We start from the raw sequence: 21,806 nt of genomic DNA on the forward strand, positions 1-21,806 counted from the left end.
TTAGGAGGTTTTGTTCATCATTGATAAGAACAGCTGAATGGACCTCCAAGCTCACAATGAGGTTGGACGTCAAAAGGGGGTGGAGCCTGGAGTCAGCCAAACCAGCTAACTCCACCCACCTTTGGTGGAGTTAGCTGGTTTAGCAGAAAGTTATAGGATTCAATGGATTTAGCTGGTTTTGTCGAAAGCGCTTTTTAATACTTTTCATTGGTTCAATATAATTTTTTACCAACACACAGACTTAAAGGGTGTTCAATAGCACTGATTTATGGGGAAAAAAAGCAAAAGCGCCAAAATGGAGTTAGCTGGTTTCTGCCGGACAGCAACGATATGTTTGTACTTCTTCCACCACTGGTGTAACGTCATTGCGTATATTCTTTGTAATGATGTCATCACGCCACAACATCACATCCTTTAAAATGAGTTAATAAACAAGTCACATAAACAAAACCTCAGCAAAAATGTGGACACAGTACTAATATGGAGTCGTGCTAAACTGAGCCGTTAATATTCTTTTCATATTAACATTTATGAGAGTAGACGGATAGATGTCTAAAGCACCAGAGACTCCTGAAAGAGAAGAGGAGGATCTTACCCCTGAACCAGAGGATCGGTCTGACGATAGCAGTGAAGGAGCGGCTTCTGGAGAACCGGAAATGGACTTCCTGCGTAACCTGTTCTCCAGATCCCTGGCTGTGGGCTCAGCAGAGAAGGTTCTGGATGAGCTCACTCTGGAAGGGGTCGCTCGGTACATACAGAGTGGCAAAGGTAAAAACATTATCTGCATGGTGGGAGCAGGAATATCCACGTCGGCCGGCATCCCTGACTTCCGGTCGCCGGAATCTGGCCTCTATGCCAATATGCAGAAATACAACCTGCCTTACCCAGAAGCCATCTTCCATATAGATTACTTCAAGAAACACCCTGAACCATTCTTTGCCCTGGCCAAGCAACTGTACCCGGGACAGTTCAAGCCGACTGTGTGTCATTACTTCATGAAGCTGTTGAAGGACAAGGGGCTCCTGAGACGCTGCTACTCCCAGAATATCGACACCCTTGAGCGTGTGGCAGGGCTGGAGGGGAAAGACCTGGTTGAAGCCCATGGAACGTTCTACACCTCCCACTGTGTCAGCTTCTCTTGCAACAAGGTGTACAACCTCGACTGGATGAAAGAGAAGATCTTCACCGATGACATCCCCAGATGTGATAAGTGCAGGAGTCTGGTCAAGCCAGATATAGTCTTCTTTGGAGAAAACCTCCCTGTCCGGTTCTTCACGTCAATGAAGATGGACTTTCCCCGTTGTGACCTTCTTATCATCATGGGTACATCCCTGCAGGTCCAACCATTTGCCGGTCTTGTCGGCAAGGTTTCTAAAAACTGTCCCAGGCTGCTCATTAACAAGGAGAAGGCAGGAGAGGCGAAGCCCCTGTTTGGGTTGATAGGTTTCGGAAGAGGGATGGACTTTGACTCAGACAAGGCTTACAGAGACGTAGCCCACATCAATACTTGTGATGATGGCTGTTTGGCTCTGGCTGATCTGTTGGGATGGAAGGCAGAGCTAGAAGAGCTGGTGAAGAGAGAACATACCAGGATTGACAGCCAAGGATAAGAATACTGTTGAGAGCAAAGCAAAGCTAGGTGTCGGAAGGGCCTGAATGTCCCCCCACTATTGGGAGGACACTATTGCGATCAAGTGGTCTAGTACCCCACCGTTTCCCATTGTGTTACACAATCGTCGTTGTGTATTGGCTGCATGCTTGCCTCTCACGGCAATGACCGTTCTGTTACTGGCTATAGTTGCTCTCTCAACTCGACCAACTAGGTGTCAGACAAGCTAATATACAACAAATAGTTGTTCTTTGTAAACTGGCTGTGGGTGTGAAAGAAGGGGGTCTCGGGCTGCAAGAATCAAGTGCTGCTATGATAGACTGACCAGGGATGAGATTACTGCAGCCAATATATATAGGGGTTGTTGGATTCCTTATTAATCGAGGTAAAAACATGCAATTTAATATCATTGTCAATGTCTCTTATTGTAGACTGCTACAGCATGGAGTAGCCTATAGCTGACATCTGGCAGACTGTGTTAGAACAGCATTTTAGGTTTGTAGGGTCTATAACATAATGGGTGCCATCCTGGCGCGTCTTTCTTTTTTCTTTTATTTCTGACGGCTCCAAAAGGATCTCAGAACCAATTTCAGGGGTCGATTAGGGTTTGGGTCCATCATTTAGAACCTGTGAAGAGCTCTATGTGTATAATGTAATTTATAATCTATTGTTCAATATTTATTCTCACTTCCTTATTACTAAGTGATGCTTATTAAAATACAATATGTTTCATGTAGTTCTTCTAACTTTCACTTAAAAGGAGAATTTTGGACTAAGGTTTTCTTACTTTTTGCCGGACCCAGGGGGTCTGGCTTACATGAGGCTTTGTACCTGTTTTCTCCATACATGGGCATGGTCACTTTGTCCTTAGGCCCCAGCCATAAAAGTCTGTCCCCCTACGTGGGCATGTTTTGTACCTGTTTTCTCCATACATGGGAAAAAAACTGGTTTTGGTCACTTTGTCCTTAGGCCCCAGCCATAAAAGTCTGTCCCCCTTTCGTCCATACATGGGCATAGACACAGGCTGACACGTCATGTGAACTCTGGGTCTGGCAGAACCAGGTCTCCTGGTCTTGTTCTATGATGTTATGATATCCTAGGATGAATGGTACAGTAGAAAAAAATCATAACTCCATCCCGGGTCCGCCACAGCTTAAAACGTGCGCGGATAGGCCTTGCGTTAGATCACATATTTTAATAGCTTTTTTTTTTTTTTTTTTTTTTTGTGAGATCTGACGTTCATAGTGACAGAAAACTGTAAAAAAAAAAAAAAAGTCTCGCTAGACGAGATTGAAATCTCGAGATTTCAATCTCTTCTAGAGAGACTTAGTTTTTTTTTTTGGTTGCATAGTGTTCTGTCACTATGAACGTCAGATCTAAACATTTTTTTTATAAAAAAGCTATTAAAATATGTGATCTAACGCAAGGCCTATCCGCTCAGGTTTTAAGCTGTGGCAGACCCGGGATGGAGTTATGAAATGTTTCTACTGTACCATTCATCCTAAGATATCATAACATCATAGAAAAGGTAAGAAAACCTTAGTCCAAAATTCTCCTTTAGGCTTTAATGTTCCTTAAATAGAAAGTCTGAAAATGACTTTAACATTAACAATCTGGTCTTTATCCAGAGCTAGTGGTTATAGTATGTCCATTTGGTTACATTTGTATACTCTTCGGAGCTACCCCGCAACATTGATCCCAGGCTAACAAGGAAGAGTAATCAATGTCATTGTAATGTCATGCAGTGGTGTGACAGTTCGGAGTTCAGAGACAGATGTGCCAGAGTACCCGTTGCACCCATATGTCTGTCTGTCTGTCTGTCTGTCTGTCCCTTTTATGCCCATATATGTAGATTTCTATATCTGTCTCATGTCCATATATGGAGATATCATCTGTCTCTGTCTGTGTCACTTATATGCCCATATATGGAGTTCTGTGTCAGCCAAGCCCAAATATGGAGTCCAGGCCAGCCAAGCCCAAATATGGAGTATCCAGCAACACCCAATGGAGTATCCAGCTACACCCAAATATGGGTCATCATACTCAAACAAATCATATAAGGATCCTTAAACATTTTCAAATGAATAAGGATCCACATAAATGCAGGTACAACTAACTTAGAACTCCCGTCGTTATGGTTACTACTGTGATTCGGTCGTGTAGGCGTTTTCCAGAACCGCTGATCTGACCATTAGGCCCATATATAGGCATATATGGAGATCCGGTTGTCCAGAGCCACAGATCTGACCATAGGTCATGCACATATATGAGACTAACTGACGTCAAACTCTACGCACGTGCCCAACGTCAAGTCCAGAAACGCCACTCTGACCTATATGCCCATCTATGGGAATGGTCATGCACTGATGACATCAGGGATCTTCATATATGGGAATAAAAGGATAAAGACTGGCAGATACAGACATATCCATATATGGGCACAAAAGGGACACAGACAGATGGGTACAGCTAGTACTAGTACTCAGACATATTGGTCAGATCGGCTGAAGACATTTCACTGTGTCCATATTTGTTGATTTTTGGTTGCTATCGTTACCTGATACTGTTGATCAGAGTACTGGTAGGAATTTCTGATGTCACGGATCCACATACAGTATTTGGGCAGGACTTACATGAAACTCCATTTTTGGGTGAGACTGACATCATAGTGACATCATAGTGACATCATAGTGACATCATAGTGACATAGCTATGATGCGAGCGTCAGCAGCAGAGCTTAAAACGGGACAACGCAAGAGCGGTGTGGCAGTATCGTGAGAGACATTGAGTGATCACCACCTCAATGGAGACCCCAGAAATGTCAGCGACTATGGCAGAAATGAAGATAGAGATTCTAATAGTGGGAGATGGACTCTGTGGGAAGACCTGTCTATACAAGGACCACTTCCCAGAGGTCTATAGGCCTACATTTTACGAGCTCGAAGTCGCTAACATTGAAGTGGATGGCAAACCGGTTCAACTAGCGTTTTGGGATATAGGCGTTCAAGGAGACTATGACAGACTGCGTCCTCTTTGTTACTCACATGCTGATGTCATTCTCATGTGCTTCTCCATTGATGACCCGGACAGTCTTGAGAACATCCTGGAGAAGTGGGCCCCTGAAATCAGATTCTACTGCCCTGATGCTCCCATTGTCTTGGTGGGAAATAAAATGGACCTGCGCAATGATGAGCACACCCGTAGGAATCTGGTCAAGGCGAAGCAAGAACCTGTGAAATCAGAGGAGGGCCGTAAGATGGCAAACATGATTGGTGCCTTGGAGTACATGGAGTGCTCTGCAAAAACAAAGGATGGTGTGAGGGAAGTTTTTGAGATAGCCACCAGGGCTGCACTACAGGCTCGGCAGAGGAAGAAAAGTAAGAAGAGATGTAATTGTCTTCTAGTGTAAATGGAAGCACATGGGGACTACTGCATGGATCAAAGGGAAAAAATTAAGATTATAGGTCAAATTCCCCAAGACACCCACACAGAGGTTTATACTACAGGTGCAGGACTATACTTTTTTGTCTTAAGCCTAATAAACACAAAACAAAAGATTTTTGTCAGTATTCATTTTTTACGTTACTAAAATGCGGCCCTCACACCTACGTTGCACCGCCGATCCGACTGATATGCCCAAATATGGAGATCTCTGTCTCTGTCAGTCTTTGTCCCTTTTATGCCCATATATGGAGATCCCTGATGTCATCATTTTATACCCCTATATTGGCATGCCCCCTTTTGTGCCCATGTATGGATTTATTTGCGCCTGATGCCATGATGACACATTGAGGTTAGACAGCACACTCCACATTTGGGCGTAGCGGCATTGGGAACTCCTTATATGGTTATGGCTGAGTCAGGGCGACATGAGCATGATGTCAGAGGTCCACCCGCCGTCCCACAATTTTTATTTTTTATATAGGATAGAAAATATTTTTTATATTTGAACATAAAATCTATCACATCAAAACCTTCCTTGTCAACACGTACTATGCGATCTGAGGTCAATGATGTGCCATGCTGCAGTACTGTAGTTCTGCCTGCTGATATCTAAAGAATGTTTCCATTGAAATACTTGTGCACATCAAGGCCAAAATGTCTTATGAGCTTCAGACACTATGTGTGCATTATGATTCCAATGCACGAATGCAAGCTGAAAAGACTGGAAAACTCATGAATCCAAACTTGGTGTTTTTGTGTAACTAAATAACTGTAAGAATCTGAAAGATAAAAGTCCTTGGATAGTGTGTGGCACTACATTGTTGGCAAACATATTCATACATTCTGCCTTCACTAATAGAATCATCTCATTTCATTTAAATACAGAATCTACGTGTTGCGCCCTGCTCTCAGACTTTCTGACTTTCAAAGGTTTGCATGCAGCCTCTTCTGTTTCTAGCTCCCTAACTTTCACTTAAAGGAGAATTTTGGACTAAGGTTTTCTTACTTTTTGCCGGACCCAGGGGGTCTGGCTTACATGAGGCTTTGTACCTGTTTTCTCCATACATGGGCATGGTCACTTTGTCCTTAGGCCCCAGCCATAAAAGTCTGTCCCCCTACGTGGGCATGTTTTGTACCTGTTTTCTCCATACATGGGCAAAAAACAGGTTTTGGTCACTTTGTCCTTAGGCCCCAGCCATAAAAGTCTGTCCCCCTTTCGTCCATACATGGGCATGTTTTGTACCTGTTTTCTCCATACATGGGCAAAAAACAGGTTTTGGTCACTTTGTCCTTAGGCCCCAGCCATAAAAGTCTGTCCCCCTTTCGTCCATACATGGACAAAGGCTGACACGTCATGTGAAGTCTGGGTCTGGCAGAACCAGGTCTCCTGGTCTTGTTCTATGATGTTATGATATCCTAGGATTAATGGTAAAGTAGAAAAAAATCATAACTCCATCCCGGGTCCGCCACAGCTTAAAACGTGCGCGGATAGGCCTTGCGTTAGATCACATATTTTAATAGCTTTTTTTTTTGTGAGATCTGACGTTCATAGTGACAGAAAACTGTAAAAAAAAAAGAAAAAAAAAACAGAAGTCTCGCTAGACGAGATTGAAATCTCGAGATTTCAATCTCGTCTAGAGAGACTTAGGTTGTTTTTTTTGGTTGCATAGTGTTCTGTCACTATGAACGTCAGATCTAAAAAAAATACATTAAAAAAAAGCTATTAAAATATGTGATCTAACGCAAGGCCTATCCGCTCACGTTTTAAGCTGTGGCAGACCCGGGATGGAGTTATGAGATGTTTCTACTGTACCATTCATCCTAAGATATCATAACATCATAGAAAAGGTAAGAAAACCTTAGTCCAAAATTCTCCTTTAGGTTTTAATGTTCCTTAAATAGAAAGTCTGAAAATTACTTTAACATTAACAATCTGGTCTTTATCCAGAGCTAGTGGTTATAGTATGTTAATTAAATTCCGAGGAGTCAATTTGGTTACATTTGTATACTCTTCGGAGCTACCCCGCAACATTGATCCCAGGCTAACAAGGAAGAGTAATCAATGTCATTGTAATGTCATGCAGTGGTGGGACAGTTCGGAGTTCAGAGACAGATGTGCCAGAGTACCCGTTGCACCCATATGTCTGTCTGTCTGTCTGTCTGTCTGTCTCTGTCTGTCCCTTTTATGCCCATATATGTAGATTTCTATATCTGTCTCATGTCCATATATGGAGATATCATCTGTCTCTGTCTGTGTCACTTATATGCCCATATATGGAGTTCTGTGTCAGCCAAGCCCAAATATGGAGTCCAGGCCAGCCAAGCCCAAATATGGAGTATCCTGATGTCATCATGTTGATGACATCAGGATACTCCATGTATGGGGATTTATCTACATCTTTTGACAACCACTGATCCGGATCATCTAGATACATGGGGACACACAGACAGACTCACTCACACGCATGCAGAGATCTGTGTACTTTATAGGATTCAATGACAAATCCTGGCCATGGACCACCGCCCAGTCTCCATGACTCAGATATAAAACTATATATAGAGTTCCCACTGCAGCTCCACCCAAATATGGGTCATCATACTCAGACATACTCAAACTAAGGATCCACATACATTTGTTGTGTACTCTGACAAGGCCACTATGACTCAGACATATTGGTCGGATCGGCTGAAGACATTTCACTGTGTACATATTTGTTGATTTTTGGTTGCTATGGTTACCTGATACTGTTGATCAGAGTACCGACTGTTCTGATGTCACGGATCCCCATATTTGGGCAGGGCTGACAGTCAGACTGACATCATAGTGACATAGCTATGATGCGAGCGTCAGCAGCAGAGCTTAATATGGGACAACTCAAGAGCGTTGTGGCAGTATCGTGAGAGACATTGAGTGATCACCACCTCAATGGAGACCCCATTAGAGCAGAGATTGCCAGTGACTATGGCAGAAATTAAGAAAAAGATTGTAATAGTAGTGGGAGATGAAGCCTGTGGGAAGACCTGTCTATGCAAGGACCACTTCCCAGAGCCAGAGGTCTATGTGCCTACAATTTACGAGATCGAAGTCGCTAACATTGAAGTGGATGGCAAACCGGTTCAACTAGCGTTTCGGGATACAGGCGGTAATGAAGGCTTAGACAGACTGCGTCCTCTTTGTTACTCACATGCTGATGTCATTCTCATGTGCTTCTCCATTGATGACCCGGACAGTCTTGAGAACATCCTGGAGAAGTGGGCCCCTGAAATCAGATTCTACTGCCCTGATGCTCCCATTGTCTTGGTGGGAAATAAAATGGACCTGCGCAATGATGAGCACACCCGTAGGAAGCTGGTCAAGGCGAAGCAAGAACCTGTGAAATCAGAGGAGGGCCGTGAGATGGCAAACAGGATTGGTGCCTTGGAGTACATGGAGTGCTCTGCAAAAACAAAGGATGGTGTGAGGGAAGTTTTTGAGATAGCCACCAGGGCTGCACTACAGAAGAAAAGAAAGAAGAAATGTAAATGTCTTCTAATGTAAATGGAAGCACATGGGGACTACTTAATGCATGGATCAAAGGGAAAAAATAAAGATTATAGGTCAAATTCCCCAAGACACCCACACAGAGGTTTATACTAGAGGTGCAGAACTTTACTTTTTTGTCTTAAGCCTAATAAACACAAAACAAAAGGTTTTTGTCAGTATTCATTTTTTATGTTACTAAAATGCGGCTGATATGAGATGTATGTAAATGTCTTCTAATGTAAATGGCAGCACATGGGGACAACTTAATGCAGGCGGATCAAAGGGAAAAAAGGAAAGATTATAGGTAAAATTCCCCAAGACACCACACAGAAGTTTATACTACAGGTGCAGAACTTTACTTTTTTGGAGAGACAGCGGGATCCCAAAACGGGGTTGGCGGCCGCCGCGCCTCCGCCGCGCATCTGGCACGACCGCCGCGCCTCTGGCACGAGCGCCGAGCCTCCGCCTCTCCGCCACAGACCGTCAGGCCTCCGACGCAACCGCCACGGCGGAGACGCAACCGCCACGGTGGAACGACTGCCACTGACAGCCACTGACCGCCACGGACCCGCCAGGACCCGTCACTGACCGCCACTGACCGCCCCGACCCGCCACTGTCAGTGGCGGTCCGCCACTGACAGCCACTGACTGCCATGGACCCGCCACGGACCCGCCACACCTGGCACGACCGCCAAGCCTCCACCGCGCCTCTGGCACGAGCGCCAAGCCTCCGCCATGACCGTGGCATATTTTGCGCATTGAGACAGAGGAGCAGTTGAGATTTCATTTGGCCAGATCTTTCTCAATTTTACTTGAATTCTTATAATTTTAATGTTTATATGATCTGTAAAGTTTATATTTTCATTTGGTATCAGTCATGAATTTATTATATATTATTTTCTTATTTTCTGTAATTTATTTCCATGCACATAACATTATCTGTCTATCTGTCTATCTGTCTGTCTGTCTGTCTGTCTGTCTGTCTGTCTGTCTGTCTATCAAAAGTCCACGGCCGTAACACGCACGCACCCACGCAAATGCATGCAGTTAACCCAGGCGTTATTGCCACACGTCCCCCCCCCAGGTGAATAAATAATAATTTAGATTTTTTTTATTTTATTAAAACACCTATATCTATATGGTATAATGAACGTCAATTAATGTATCCCTATCCCCTAGCTGCCAGATTCATATTTACGCACACGCCAAACGCACTGCCTAATAATCAGATACTATATTATATATAGGCTACTGTCAGCTATATAGCTGACATCATAGCTACAAAACATCATGGCTACAGACAGAGCGGTCGTGCACCGTGCACTTGAGAACCCGGCTTTTAAGTTGTATATTAATTCAACCCATTATAGAGCAGTGCGCAGTGCGCGCTCTGGAGACCTGACACCAGTCCATGCACATTTGAGATAGCCTGGCAAGATCTGCAAATGTATAGATCTGCATTACTGTTATAGGACTTGTTTGGGTGAATGATTAAGCATCTTAAAGTTGTACAATGCAGATTCACAAATAACGATTTTTAGCAACCTCTGCTGGTCACTACCGTCACTGCATACAATTTCCGTAGTCCTCGATTACCCAGAATTCCATTTGTTTTCACCGGAAGCCGGAAGCGTTTCAAAAAGCGTTCTTGAGATGTGCTTTCTTTTTCTGTTCTTTTTCGATCTTCCAATCCTACATTCTCTTAAAATCAGCGTGAGGTTCCTTTTTGTTATTAGCGCGGTAGTTCCTGGCCAAACAGGAAACCGTTGCGGTCGTTCCTGGCCAAATAGGAAACCAGTGCATTTCCGCCTCCGTTTTCCGGCCAGATGACGTCATTTTCCCGGGAAAGTCCCCCCCGACATCGTTCAATAGAAAATATATAAATAAAAGGCTTCCGGGGGTGAAATTCATGGAGTGGGTGTTGTGAAACTTTTGCCACTCACAAAAGATATACAATTTAACTTTAATTTTGTTGAAAACGTTACCTAGTATTACTTTAACATTGATTTTTTTTTTATAAATATTCTTTTCAAATCGCTTGATTTTAATTGCTTTATGTCACTTGGAATTATTTGATAAATGAGGGCGCAGGAGTGCACATGTCCTTCCACAACCCAGTAGCCTAATGGCAATTTTCTAATTAGAAAATGCCGATTTTAATGCTTATCACCTGTTGGGGTGCTGGGTAAAGAGGATCATGAGAAGGTCCTTATATGAAATGTACTCGAGCAAAGAGTCATAACAATAATAATAGCGGAATAATAACTTTACTTTATTATTTAGTTGTTTACTTCATTAAGATAACTAATGGCTTTTATAGCCTACTCTCTCTTTGCCCACCTTGGCCAGGCCTTATAGACTTGTTTCTTTTATTAAATGGCTACATAGAAACACAGAAAGAGTCAGAATTTGATCTATAATGCCAAACCTTGCTAAATAAAATATTCAAATAACGAAATCTTATTTGCAACCATGCATTAGGCTATGCAAGCATAATGAAGTTGACTTCTTTTTTGGACCGCATTTAAAATAAGATTTAGTTATTTAAATATTATATTAAGCATTTACTTTGCGACCATGCATTAGGCTATGCAAGCATTAATGAAGTTGACTTTTGTGTACCCATTTAAAATACGATTTTGTTATTTTAATATTATGTAGACCCCTTAACAGACGACGTCACACTGATAAGAACCTTTATTATGGTGGAGAAATTGATGCTATTCAACAATTATTATTATTATAATAATATTATAATTATTCGTTGCGCACTGGTCCATTACAATACAAACCAATTCGCTCTTGCCCATATCTAAACACACCCACAGCCTGGCACACAACATTCTATCTTCTAATTCTCCAGGAATGTCTGTGATTATAATTTTCATATTATCAGCAGATGTGAGAGTGTCAATTCCTTGTGTCAATTGTGTTTATATAAGATGATAGTCTATTCAAAGAAGACAATTTGTGCCGCGCAATGCCATTCGCTCCAAATGACACACTTCAGTTTTATTCATGGATCAGGATTACACAGGAAATAATGAACTGATTACAATAATATAAAATTATCTCAAATAAGTAGCAGGTAGGTGATACATATGTCCATAAAATTTGTTATTGAAAGGCAATCCAAGGTTAGAGCTTGGAAACCAACCTTTGGGGAATGTCCACAGCTTGGAGCGCCTCAGTGCGGCCGCAGAGTTCATTTGTCATTACAATTTTACTGTAATCCACAAAGGTGTGACTGTTAATTACATTGTTTGTCAATACATTGTTTTTATCACCGGTGTCAGTATTATTATTATTATTATTATTGTTATTATTGTTATAGACAGGCTACTTTACAACTTATATGTTAGAGCAACTTAAGTGATTGCAGAACATAATACTAAGCACACTTATTATTATTATTACTATTATTATTATTATTATATATTATTATTTATTATTATTTGGTCCCTGAGTCAAGGAGACTATAGACAAATCCACAGTGCCTATATTTATTTTATTATAATGTCAATAAAAATACGTATTCTCTAAATATTAATATACTAATATTTCCTGAATAAATGAACTTGGTGAAGTGTCTGTAGGGTCGGGGTGACGTGTTGCTATAGTTGCTATTAATTACCCCAACCAACATTTGTAAATAAATAGACTGCCTATTATTATTTCTTAATATTTCAAGAGGTTATTCAACTCTCTCCAACTGTCTTTTAACCGCACCTCATTATTATTATATAGCCTACAAACTCCTGCGTAGGACAGCACTAGTATACGAAGCCTCTCCCAGGCCAGGAGTGCGTGCGCCTGTTTCCCGAAGCTATCTGCGCAGCCTGTGTGGACCTGGGTTATATTATACCTCTATGGTGTGGACGCACATGTAAGAGTCTTACATGAAATGACATTTTAAAAATATAGCTTTTGGCATTGAAAAGAACAGAGCTTTTAAAATATTATAATATATAATACACCAAATATTGCATGGTCAAATGTCCATTCCCATTAGTCACGCATGACGCAAATGTGGTGCGGTTAAAAGATAGTTGGAGAGAGTTGAATAACCTCTTGAAATATTAAGAAATAATAATAGGCGGTCTATTTATTCATGTTTTTACACCTTTTAGCTTAGTGATATTGAAGAGGTGGGTTTTGATGGCGGTTTTGAAGGATTGGAAGGTGGGCGCATCTCTGAAAGTTTTGGGGAGTGCATTCCAAAGGAAAAGGAGGGACCACTGTTGCGTGCGTGTTGAATGACAGACTCATCACAGACGAGACGCTCGTCTGCTCCTTTCCACTCCAGAGAAACATCAGTCCAGTTGGGACTGCATGGGCCAGTGAGAGTTTATGCAAAAACCGGTTGCGTTAGTGTCCAATTTACCACTGGGCTTCCGCGCACACACACACACACACACACACACACACACACACACACACACACACACACACACACACACACACACACACACACACACACACACACACACACACACACACACACACACACACACACACACACACACACACACACACACACACACAGGGGTCCTCAGAGTTACTACAGGGGTCTGCCAAATCTTTGTGTGATATGCCACTTGAACCCTAGCATCCCTTTTCTGAGGAGAAGTTTAGCCAAAAATAGCCGATCTACAAGCTCACAACATAGATCGGCTATTTTAGATAGATAGACAGACAGACAGACACGCCTTTTTTGGGGGGTTTACTTTTTCTTATTTTTATTTTCTGAAACCGCTTCATTGGCGGCGCTAAGGTGGAGCTTAACAAGACCCCCCAAGAATGTTAGCCTACAGTGGGCTACATACAGTAGACGTTGTGTATTGTTATGTTATGTGCATAATAAATACATCAGCAGAGATGAGAATTACGTATCTTCCCGTCCGACAGACTGACAGGCAGAGCTTGTAGATCGGCTATTTTTGGCAAAGAGCTATCAATGGAGGGAAAAAAATATACAATATAGAGGGGGTCCCTGCTTCATCTCTCTCTCAGCTAGGGGGTCCTTGGGCTGAAAACCCTTGTGACAGATGATAGATTAATTGACAGATAGATAGATAGATAGATAGATAGATAGATAGATAGATAGATAGATAGATAGATAGATAGATAGATAGATAGATAGATAGATAGATAGATAGATAGATCGCCAGAGAGATAGATAGATAGATAGATAGATAGATAGATAGATAGATAGATCGCCAGAGGCGCGTCGGAGGCTTGGCGGTCGTGCCAGGTGTGGCGGGTCCGTGGCGGGGCGTGGCCATGGCAGTCAGTGGCTGTCAGTGGCGGACCGCCACTGACAGTGGCGGGTCGGGGCGGTCAGTGGTGGTCAGTGGCGGGTCTTGGCTGTCAGTGGCGGTCAGTGACGGGTCCTGGCGGGTCCGTGGCGGTCAGTGGCTGTCAGTGGCGGTTGCGTCTCCGCCGTGGCGGTTGCGTCTCCGCCGTGGCGGTTGCGTCTCCGCCGCGGCGGGTGCGGCGGAGGCCTGACGGTCTGTGGCGGAGAGGCGGAGGCTCGGCGCTCGTGCCAGACGCGCGGCGGTCGTGCCAGATGCCGTTTTGGGATTTCGCCCCTCCTGCTTTTTTGTCTTAAGGGATAGTTCACCCCAAAAAAATCTAATTTTCTATCAATTACACACCCCATGAAGCCTTGAATTCATGGAGATTTTTTGGTTTTTGTCGCATTCCTAAGCCAATAATTTGATGACCGGCGGAAAGATGCTAATGTATCCGGTAGGAGACTCAAAGTTGACACTTTGAGTCTCCTACCGGAGCCGCCGCCGGTCATCAAATTATTGGCTTAGGAATGCGTCAAAACCAAAAAAATCCCCATGAATTCAAGTCTCCTTGGTGTGAGTAATCGATAGAAAAAAAGTATTTTTGGGGGGAACTATCCCTTTAAGCTTAATAAACACAAAACAAATGTTTTTAGTCAGTATTCATTTTTACTTTATATTTTATGAGTTACTAGAGGTTCAGGTCGATCTAGAGTTCAGGCCGCTGTGCGGCCCTCACGCCTACATCACACCGCCGATCCGACTGATATGCCCAAATATGGAGATCTCTATATCTGTCAGTCTCTGTCCCTTTTATGCCCATATATGGAGATCCTTGATGTCATCAGTATATGACCATGCTGATATGCCCATATATGGACATCTCTGTCAGTCTTTGTCCCCTTTTATGCCCATATATGGAGATCCCTGTATATGTCGTTCCTTGTCCCTTTTATGCCCATATATGGAGATCCTTGATATCATCACTACATACCCATATAAGGGCATGCCCGCTTTTGTGGCCATATATGGAGCTGACTGATTTGTTTGTGCCTGATGCCATGATGACACATTGAGGTTAGACAGCATACTCCATATATGGGGTTTTGGGGATTTATATACATTTTTGGACAACCGCTGATCCAGATCATCTAGATGTGCAACGGCAGAGATACATGGGGACACACAGACAGACTCACTCACACACACGTAGAGATCTGTGTAATCTATAGGATTCAATGACAAATCCCGACGACCCCTCCGTCACCATGACTCAGACTTAAAACCCTATATAGTTTCCACTGCAGCTACACCCAAATATGGGTCATCATACTCAAACAAATCATATAAGGATCCTTATACATTTTCAAATGAATAAGGATCCACATAAATGCGGGTACAACTAACTTAGAACTCCCGTCGTTATGGTTACTACTACTGATTCGGTCGTGTAGGCGTTGTCCAGAACCGCTGATCTGACCATTAGGCCCATATATAGGCATATATGGAGATCCGGTTGTCCAGAGCCACAGATCTGACCATAGGTCATGCACATATATGAGACCAACTGACGTCAAACTCTACGCACGTGCCCAAGTCCAGAAACGCCACTCTGACCTATATATGCCCATCTATGGGAATGGTCATGCACTGATGACATCAGGGATCTTCATATATGGGAATAAAAGGATAAGGACTGGCAGATACAGACATATCCATATATGGGCACAAAAGGGACACAGACAGATGTACTCAGACATATTGGTCAGATCGGCTGAAGACATTTCACTGTGTCCATATTTGTTGATTTTTGGTTGCTATCGTTACCTGATACTGTTGATCAGAGCACTGGTAGGAATTTCTGATGTCACGGATCCACATACAGTATTTGGGCAGGACTTACATGAAACTCCATTTTTGGGTGAGACTGACATCATAGTGACATCATAGTGACATCATAGTGACATAGCTATGATGCAAGCGTCAGCAGCAGAGCTTAAAACGGGACAACGCAAGAGCGGTGTGGCAGTATCGTGAGAGACATTGAGTGATCACCACCTCAATGGAGACCCCAGAAATGTCAGCGACTATGGCAGAAATGAAGATAGAGATTCTAATAGTGGGAGATGGAGTCTGTGGGAAGACCTGTCTATACAAGGACCACTTCCCAGAGGTCTATAGGCCTACATTTTACGAGCTCGAAGTCGCTAACATTGAAGTGGATGGCAAACCGGTTCAACTAGCGTTTCGGGATACAGGCGTTCAAGAAGACTATGACAGACTGCGTCCTCTTTGTTACTCACATGCTGATGTCATTCTCATGTGTTTCTCCATTGATGACCCGGACAGTCTTGAGAACATCCTGGAGAAGTGGGCCCCTGAAATCAGATTCTACTGCCCTGATGCTCCCATTGTCTTGGTGGGAAATAAAATGGACCTGCGCAATGATGAGCACACCCGTAGGAAGCTGGTCAAGGCGAAGCAAGAACCTGTGAAATCAGAGGAGGGCCGTAAGATGGCAAACATGATTGGTGCCTTGGAGTACATGGAGTGCTCTGCAAAAACAAAGGATGGTGTGAGGGACGTTTTTGAGATAGCCACCAGGGCTGCACTACAGGCTCGGCAGAGGAAGAAAAGTAAGAAGAGATGTAAGTGTCTTCTAGTGTAAATGGAAGCACATGGGGACTACTGCATGGATCAAAGGGAAAAAATTAAGATTATAGGTCAAATTCCCCAAGACACCCACACAGAGGTTTATACTACAGGTGCAGGACTATACTTTTTTGTCTTAAGCCTAATAAACACAAAACAAAAGATTTTTGTCAGTATTCATTTTTTACGTTACTAAAATGCGGCCCTCACACCTACGTTGCACCGCCGATCCGACTGATATGCCCAAATATGGAGATCTCTGTCTCTGTCAGTCTTTGTCCCTTTTATGCCCATATATGGAGATCTCTGATGTCATCATTTTATACCCCTATATTGGCATGCCCCCTTTTGTGCCCATGTATGGATTTATTTGCGCCTGATGCCATGATGACACATTGAGGTTAGACAGCACACTCCATATTTGGGCGTAGCGGCATTAGAACTCCTTATATGGTTATGGCTGAGTCAGGGCGACATGAGCATGATGTCAGAGGTCCACCCGCCGTCCCACAATTTTTATTTTTTATATAGGATAGAAAATATTTTTTATATTTGAACATAAAATCTATCACATAAAAACCTTCCTTGTCAACACGTACTATGCGATCTGAGGTCAATGATGTGCCATGCTGCAGTACTGTAGTTCTGCCTGCTGATATCTAAAGTATGTTTCCATTGAAATACTTGTGCACATCAAGGCCAAAATGTCTTATGAGCTTCAGACACGCATTATGTGCATTATGATTCCAATGCACGAATGCAAGCTGAAAAGACTGGAAAACTCATGAATCCAAACTTGGTGTTTTTGTGTAACTAAATAACTGTAAGAATCTGAAAGATAAAAGTCTTGGATAGTGTGTGGCACTACATTGTTGGCAAACATATTCATACATTCTGCCTTCACTAATAGAATCATCTCATTTCATTTAAATACAGAATCTACGTGTTGCGCCCTGCTCTCAGACTTTCTGACTTTCAAAGGTTTGCATGCAGCCTCTTCTGTTTCTAGCTCCCTAACTTTCACTTAAAGGAGAATTTTGGACTAAGGTTTTCTTACTTTTTGCCGGACCCAGGGGGTCTGGCTTACATGAGGCTTTGTACCTGTTTTCTCCATACATGGGCATGGTCACTTTGTCCTTAGGCCCCAGCCATAAAAGTTTGTCCCCCTACGTGGGCATGTTTTGTACCTGTTTTCTCCATACATGGGCAAAAAACAGGTTTTGGTCACTTTGTCCTTAGGCCCCAGCCATAAAAGTCTGTCCCCCTTTCGTCCATACATGGGCATGTTTTGTACCTGTTTTCTCCATACATGGGCAAAAAACAGGTTTTGGTCACTTTGTCCTTAGGCCCCAGCCATAAAAGTCTGTCCCCCTTTCGTCCATACATGGGCATAGACACAGGCTGACACGTCATGTGAAGTCTGGGTCTGGCAGAACCAGGTCTCCTGGTCTTGTTCTATGATGTTATGATATCCTAGGATTAATGGTAAAGTAGAAAAAAATCATAACTCATTCCCGGGTCCGCCACAGCTTAAAACGTGCACGGATAGGCCTTGCGTTAGATCACATATTTTAATAGCTTTTTCTTTCTTTTTTTTTTTTTTTGACAGAAAACTAAAAAAAAAAAAAAAAAAAAACAGAAGTCTCGCTAGACGAGATTGAAATCTCGAGATTTCAATCTCGTCTAGAGAGACTTAGGTTTTTTTTTTTGGTTGCAGAGTGTTCTGTCACTATGAACGTCAGATCTAAAAAAGAAATTTTATAGTTATGAAATGTTTCTACTGTACCATTCATCCTAAGATATCATAACATCATAGAAAAGGTAAGAAAACCTTAGTCCAAAATCCTCCTTTAGGTTTTAATGTTCCTTAAATAGAAAGTCTGAAAATGACTTTAACATTAACAATCTGGTCTTTATCCAGAGCTAGTGGTTATAGTATGTTAATTAAATTCCGAGGAGTCCATTTGGTTACATTTGTATACTCTTCGGAGCTACCCTGCAACATTGATCCCAGGCTAACAAGGAAGAGTAATCAATGTCATTGTAATGTCATGCAGTGGTCTTCGGAGTTCAGAGACAGATGTGCCAGAGTACCCGTTGCACCCATATGTCTGTCTGTCTGTCTGTCTGTCTGTCTGTCTGTCTGTCTGTCCCTTTTATGCCCATATATGTAGATTTCTATATCTGTCTCATGTCCATATATGGAGATATCATCTGTCTCTGTCTGTGTCACTTATATGCCCATATATGGAGTTCTGTGTCAGCCAAGCCCAAATATGGAGTCCAGGCCAGCCAAGCCCAAATATGGAGTATCCTGATGTCATCATGTTGATGACATCAGGATACTCCATGTATGGGGATTTATCTACATCTTTTGACAACCACTGATCCGGATCATCTAGATACATGGGGACACACAGACAGACTCACTCACACGCATGCAGAGATCTGTGTACTTTATAGGATTCAATGACAAATCCTGGCCATGGACCACCGCCCAGTCTCCATGACTCAGATATAAAACTATATAGAGTTCCCACTGCAGCTCCACCCAAATATGGGTCATCATACTCAGACATACTCAAACTAAGGATCCACATACATTTGTTGTGTACTCTGACAAGGCCACTATGACTAAGACATATTGGTCGGATCGGCTGAAGACATTTCACTGTGTACATATTTGTTGATTTTTGGTTGCTATGGTTACCTGATACTGTTGATCAGAGTACCGACTGTTCTGATGTCACGGATCCCCATATTTGGGCAGGGCTGACAGTCAGACTGACATCATAGTGACATAGCTATGATGCGAGCGTCAGCAGCAGAGCTTAATATGGGACAACGCAAGAGCGTTGTGGCAGTATCGTGAGAGACATTGAGTGATCACCACCTCAATGGAGACCCCATTAGAGCAGAGATTGCCAGTGACTATGGCAGAAATTAAGAAAAAGATTGTAATAGTAGTGGGAGATGAAGCCTGTGGGAAGACCTGTCTATGCAAGGACCACTTCCCAGAGCCAGAGGTCTATGTGCCTACAATTTACGAGATCGAAGTCGCTAACATTGAAGTGGATGGCAAACCGGTTCAACTAGCGTTTCGGGATACAGGCGGTAATGAAGGCTTAGACAGACTGCGTCCTCTTTGTTACTCACATGCTGATGTCATTCTCATGTGCTTCTCCATTGATGACCCGGACAGTCTTGAGAACATCCTGGAGAAGTGGGCCCCTGAAATCAGATTCTACTGCCCTGATGCTCCCATTGTCTTGGTGGGAAATAAAATGGACCTGCGCAATGATGAGCACACCCGTAGGAAGCTGGTCAAGGCGAAGCAAGAACCTGTGAAATCAGAGGAGGGCCGTAAGATGGCAAACATGATTGGTGCCTTGGAGTACATGGAGTGCTCTGCAAAAACAAAGGATGGTGTGAGGGAAGTTTTTGAGATAGCCACCAGGGCTGCACTACAGGCTCGGCAGAGGAAGAAAAGTAAGAAGAGATGTAAGTGTCTTCTAGTGTAAATGGAAGCACATGGGGACTACTGCATGGATCAAAAGGGAAAAAATTAAGATTATAGGTCAAATTCCCCAAGACACCCACACAGAGGTTTATACTACAGGTGCAGGACTATACTTTTTTGTCTTAAGCCTAATAAACACAAAACAAAAGATTTTTGTCAGTATTCATTTTTTACGTTACTAAAATGCGGCCCTCACACCTACGTTGCACCGCCGATCCGACTGATATGCCCAAATATGGAGATCTCTGTCTCTGTCAGTCTTTGTCCCTTTTATGCCCATATACAGTATGGAGATCCCTGATGTCATCATTTTATACCCCTATATGGGCATGCCCCCTTTTGTGCCCATGTATGGATTTATTTGCGCCTGATGCCATGATGACACATTGAGGTTAGACAGCACACTCCATATTTGGGCGTAGCGGCATTGGGAACTCCTTATATGGTTATGGCTGAGTCAGGGCGACATGAGCATGATGTCAGAGGTCCACCCACCGTCCCAAAATTTTTATATAGGATTTTTATTTAGGATAGAAAATATTTTTTATATTTGAACATAAAATCACATCAAAACCTTCCTTGTCAACACGTACTATGCGATCTGAGGTCAATGATGTGCCATGCTGCAGTACTGTACTGCCTGCTGATATCTAAAGAATGTTTCCATTGAAATACTTGTGCACATCAAGGCCAAAATGTCTTATGAGCTTCAGACACGCATTATGTGTATTATGATTCCAATGCACGAATGCAAGCTGAAAAGACTGGAAAACTCATGAATCCAAACTTGGTGTTTTTGTGTAACTAAATAACTGTAAGAATCTGAAAGATAAAAGTCCTTGGATAGTGTGTGGCACTACATTGTTGGCAAACATATTCATACATTCTACCTTCACTAATAGAATCATCTCATTTCATTTAAATACAGAATCTACGTGTTGCGCCCTGCTCTCAGACTTGTCTCGTTTGTCTGACTTTCAAAGGTTTGCATGCAGCCTCTTCTGTTTCTAGCTCCCTGTGCATCTCAGACAGTCCGTTTGTCTTTGTTTGACTGTCGGTGTCCCTGTGCGGCCCCTTTTGTTCGCCTTCCCCTGCACTTTTTGGCTGGTGTGTTTGACTGTCGACATGTATCCCCTTGTTGTTGCTCTGCCCTTTCTGTCATGCAAGCCTTTGGCTTTCTTTGTGCACTTTGCATGATTCGTTTCGATTTGAGCAAAAGTATTGTAAGAATTAACACACTTAACGCTAACGTTGTAATTCATTAATACAAGCTTGACATGCAACGTTTCGTCGCTGTCCAGCAGAAACCTTGTATCTCCATATTTAAACTTTTCATGTTTTTTTTTCCAGTAAATGAATCCTCTACTCTGTCATACTAAAGTGTCGCACTAAAGTAGCAAAAAGTAGCCAATCTACAAGCTCACAATGCGTCACATCGGATTCAGATTTTCAAAGTGAAAATGAGAGTGTTAATTGTGTGTGTGTGTGTGTGTGTGTGTGTGTGTGTGTGTGTGTGTGTGTTTTACAAATATTGAACCAATGAAAAGTATTAGCAAGAGCTTGTGACTAAATAATAACTACTTTGGATCCATTGGAACACAGGTTATTTTTCTATTTCCTGAAAAGTAATAACAATAACAATAATAAATTTTATTTGTAACATACTTTATATTTGACACAAATCTCAAAGTGCTACATTGCCAAAACATTTAAAAGTAACGGTTTTGGACATACAAGGTTTCCACCTGACAATGTCTAACTTTC

The 21,806-nt window shown here is 42.6% G+C and overlaps 5 protein-coding genes across 5 annotated transcripts; all 5 read left to right on the top strand.

Moving 5' to 3' along the window:
* Positions 1–548: 548 nt before the first annotated feature.
* Positions 549–1,610, top strand: LOC308078506 (NAD-dependent protein deacetylase sirtuin-2-like; the record flags this gene model as incomplete). The annotated part of the gene is made up of 1 exon (XM_080419693.1): positions 549–1,610. One exon carries the CDS (start codon positions 549–551, stop codon positions 1,608–1,610), a length of 1,062 nt encoding a protein of 353 aa, XP_080275819.1.
* A 2,829-nt stretch (positions 1,611–4,439) lies between these two features.
* Positions 4,440–5,018, top strand: LOC308078824 (rho-related GTP-binding protein RhoA-B-like; the record flags this gene model as incomplete). The annotated part of the gene is made up of 1 exon (XM_080420170.1): positions 4,440–5,018. The coding sequence occupies one exon, from the start codon at positions 4,440–4,442 to the stop codon at positions 5,016–5,018; it is 579 nt and encodes a 192-aa protein (XP_080276296.1).
* Positions 5,019–8,015: 2,997 nt separating this feature from the next.
* On the top strand, positions 8,016–8,591 carry LOC308078825 (transforming protein RhoA-like; the record flags this gene model as incomplete). Its single annotated transcript, XM_080420171.1, has 1 exon — positions 8,016–8,591. The coding sequence occupies one exon, from the start codon at positions 8,016–8,018 to the stop codon at positions 8,589–8,591; it is 576 nt and encodes a 191-aa protein (XP_080276297.1).
* Positions 8,592–15,959: 7,368 nt separating this feature from the next.
* Positions 15,960–16,538, top strand: LOC308078826 (rho-related GTP-binding protein RhoA-B-like; the record flags this gene model as incomplete). The annotated part of the gene is made up of 1 exon (XM_080420172.1): positions 15,960–16,538. One exon carries the CDS (start codon positions 15,960–15,962, stop codon positions 16,536–16,538), a length of 579 nt encoding a protein of 192 aa, XP_080276298.1.
* Positions 16,539–19,455: 2,917 nt separating this feature from the next.
* Positions 19,456–20,043, top strand: LOC308077839 (rho-related GTP-binding protein RhoA-B-like; the record flags this gene model as incomplete). The annotated part of the gene is made up of 1 exon (XM_080418807.1): positions 19,456–20,043. One exon carries the CDS (start codon positions 19,456–19,458, stop codon positions 20,041–20,043), a length of 588 nt encoding a protein of 195 aa, XP_080274933.1.
* Positions 20,044–21,806: the final 1,763 nt, after the last annotated feature.

The sequence above is a fragment of the Gymnoscopelus braueri genome (assembly GCF_963280865.1).
Source record: "Gymnoscopelus braueri genome assembly, chromosome: 22".
In the NCBI taxonomy this organism is placed as follows: domain Eukaryota; kingdom Metazoa; phylum Chordata; class Actinopteri; order Myctophiformes; family Myctophidae; genus Gymnoscopelus; species Gymnoscopelus braueri.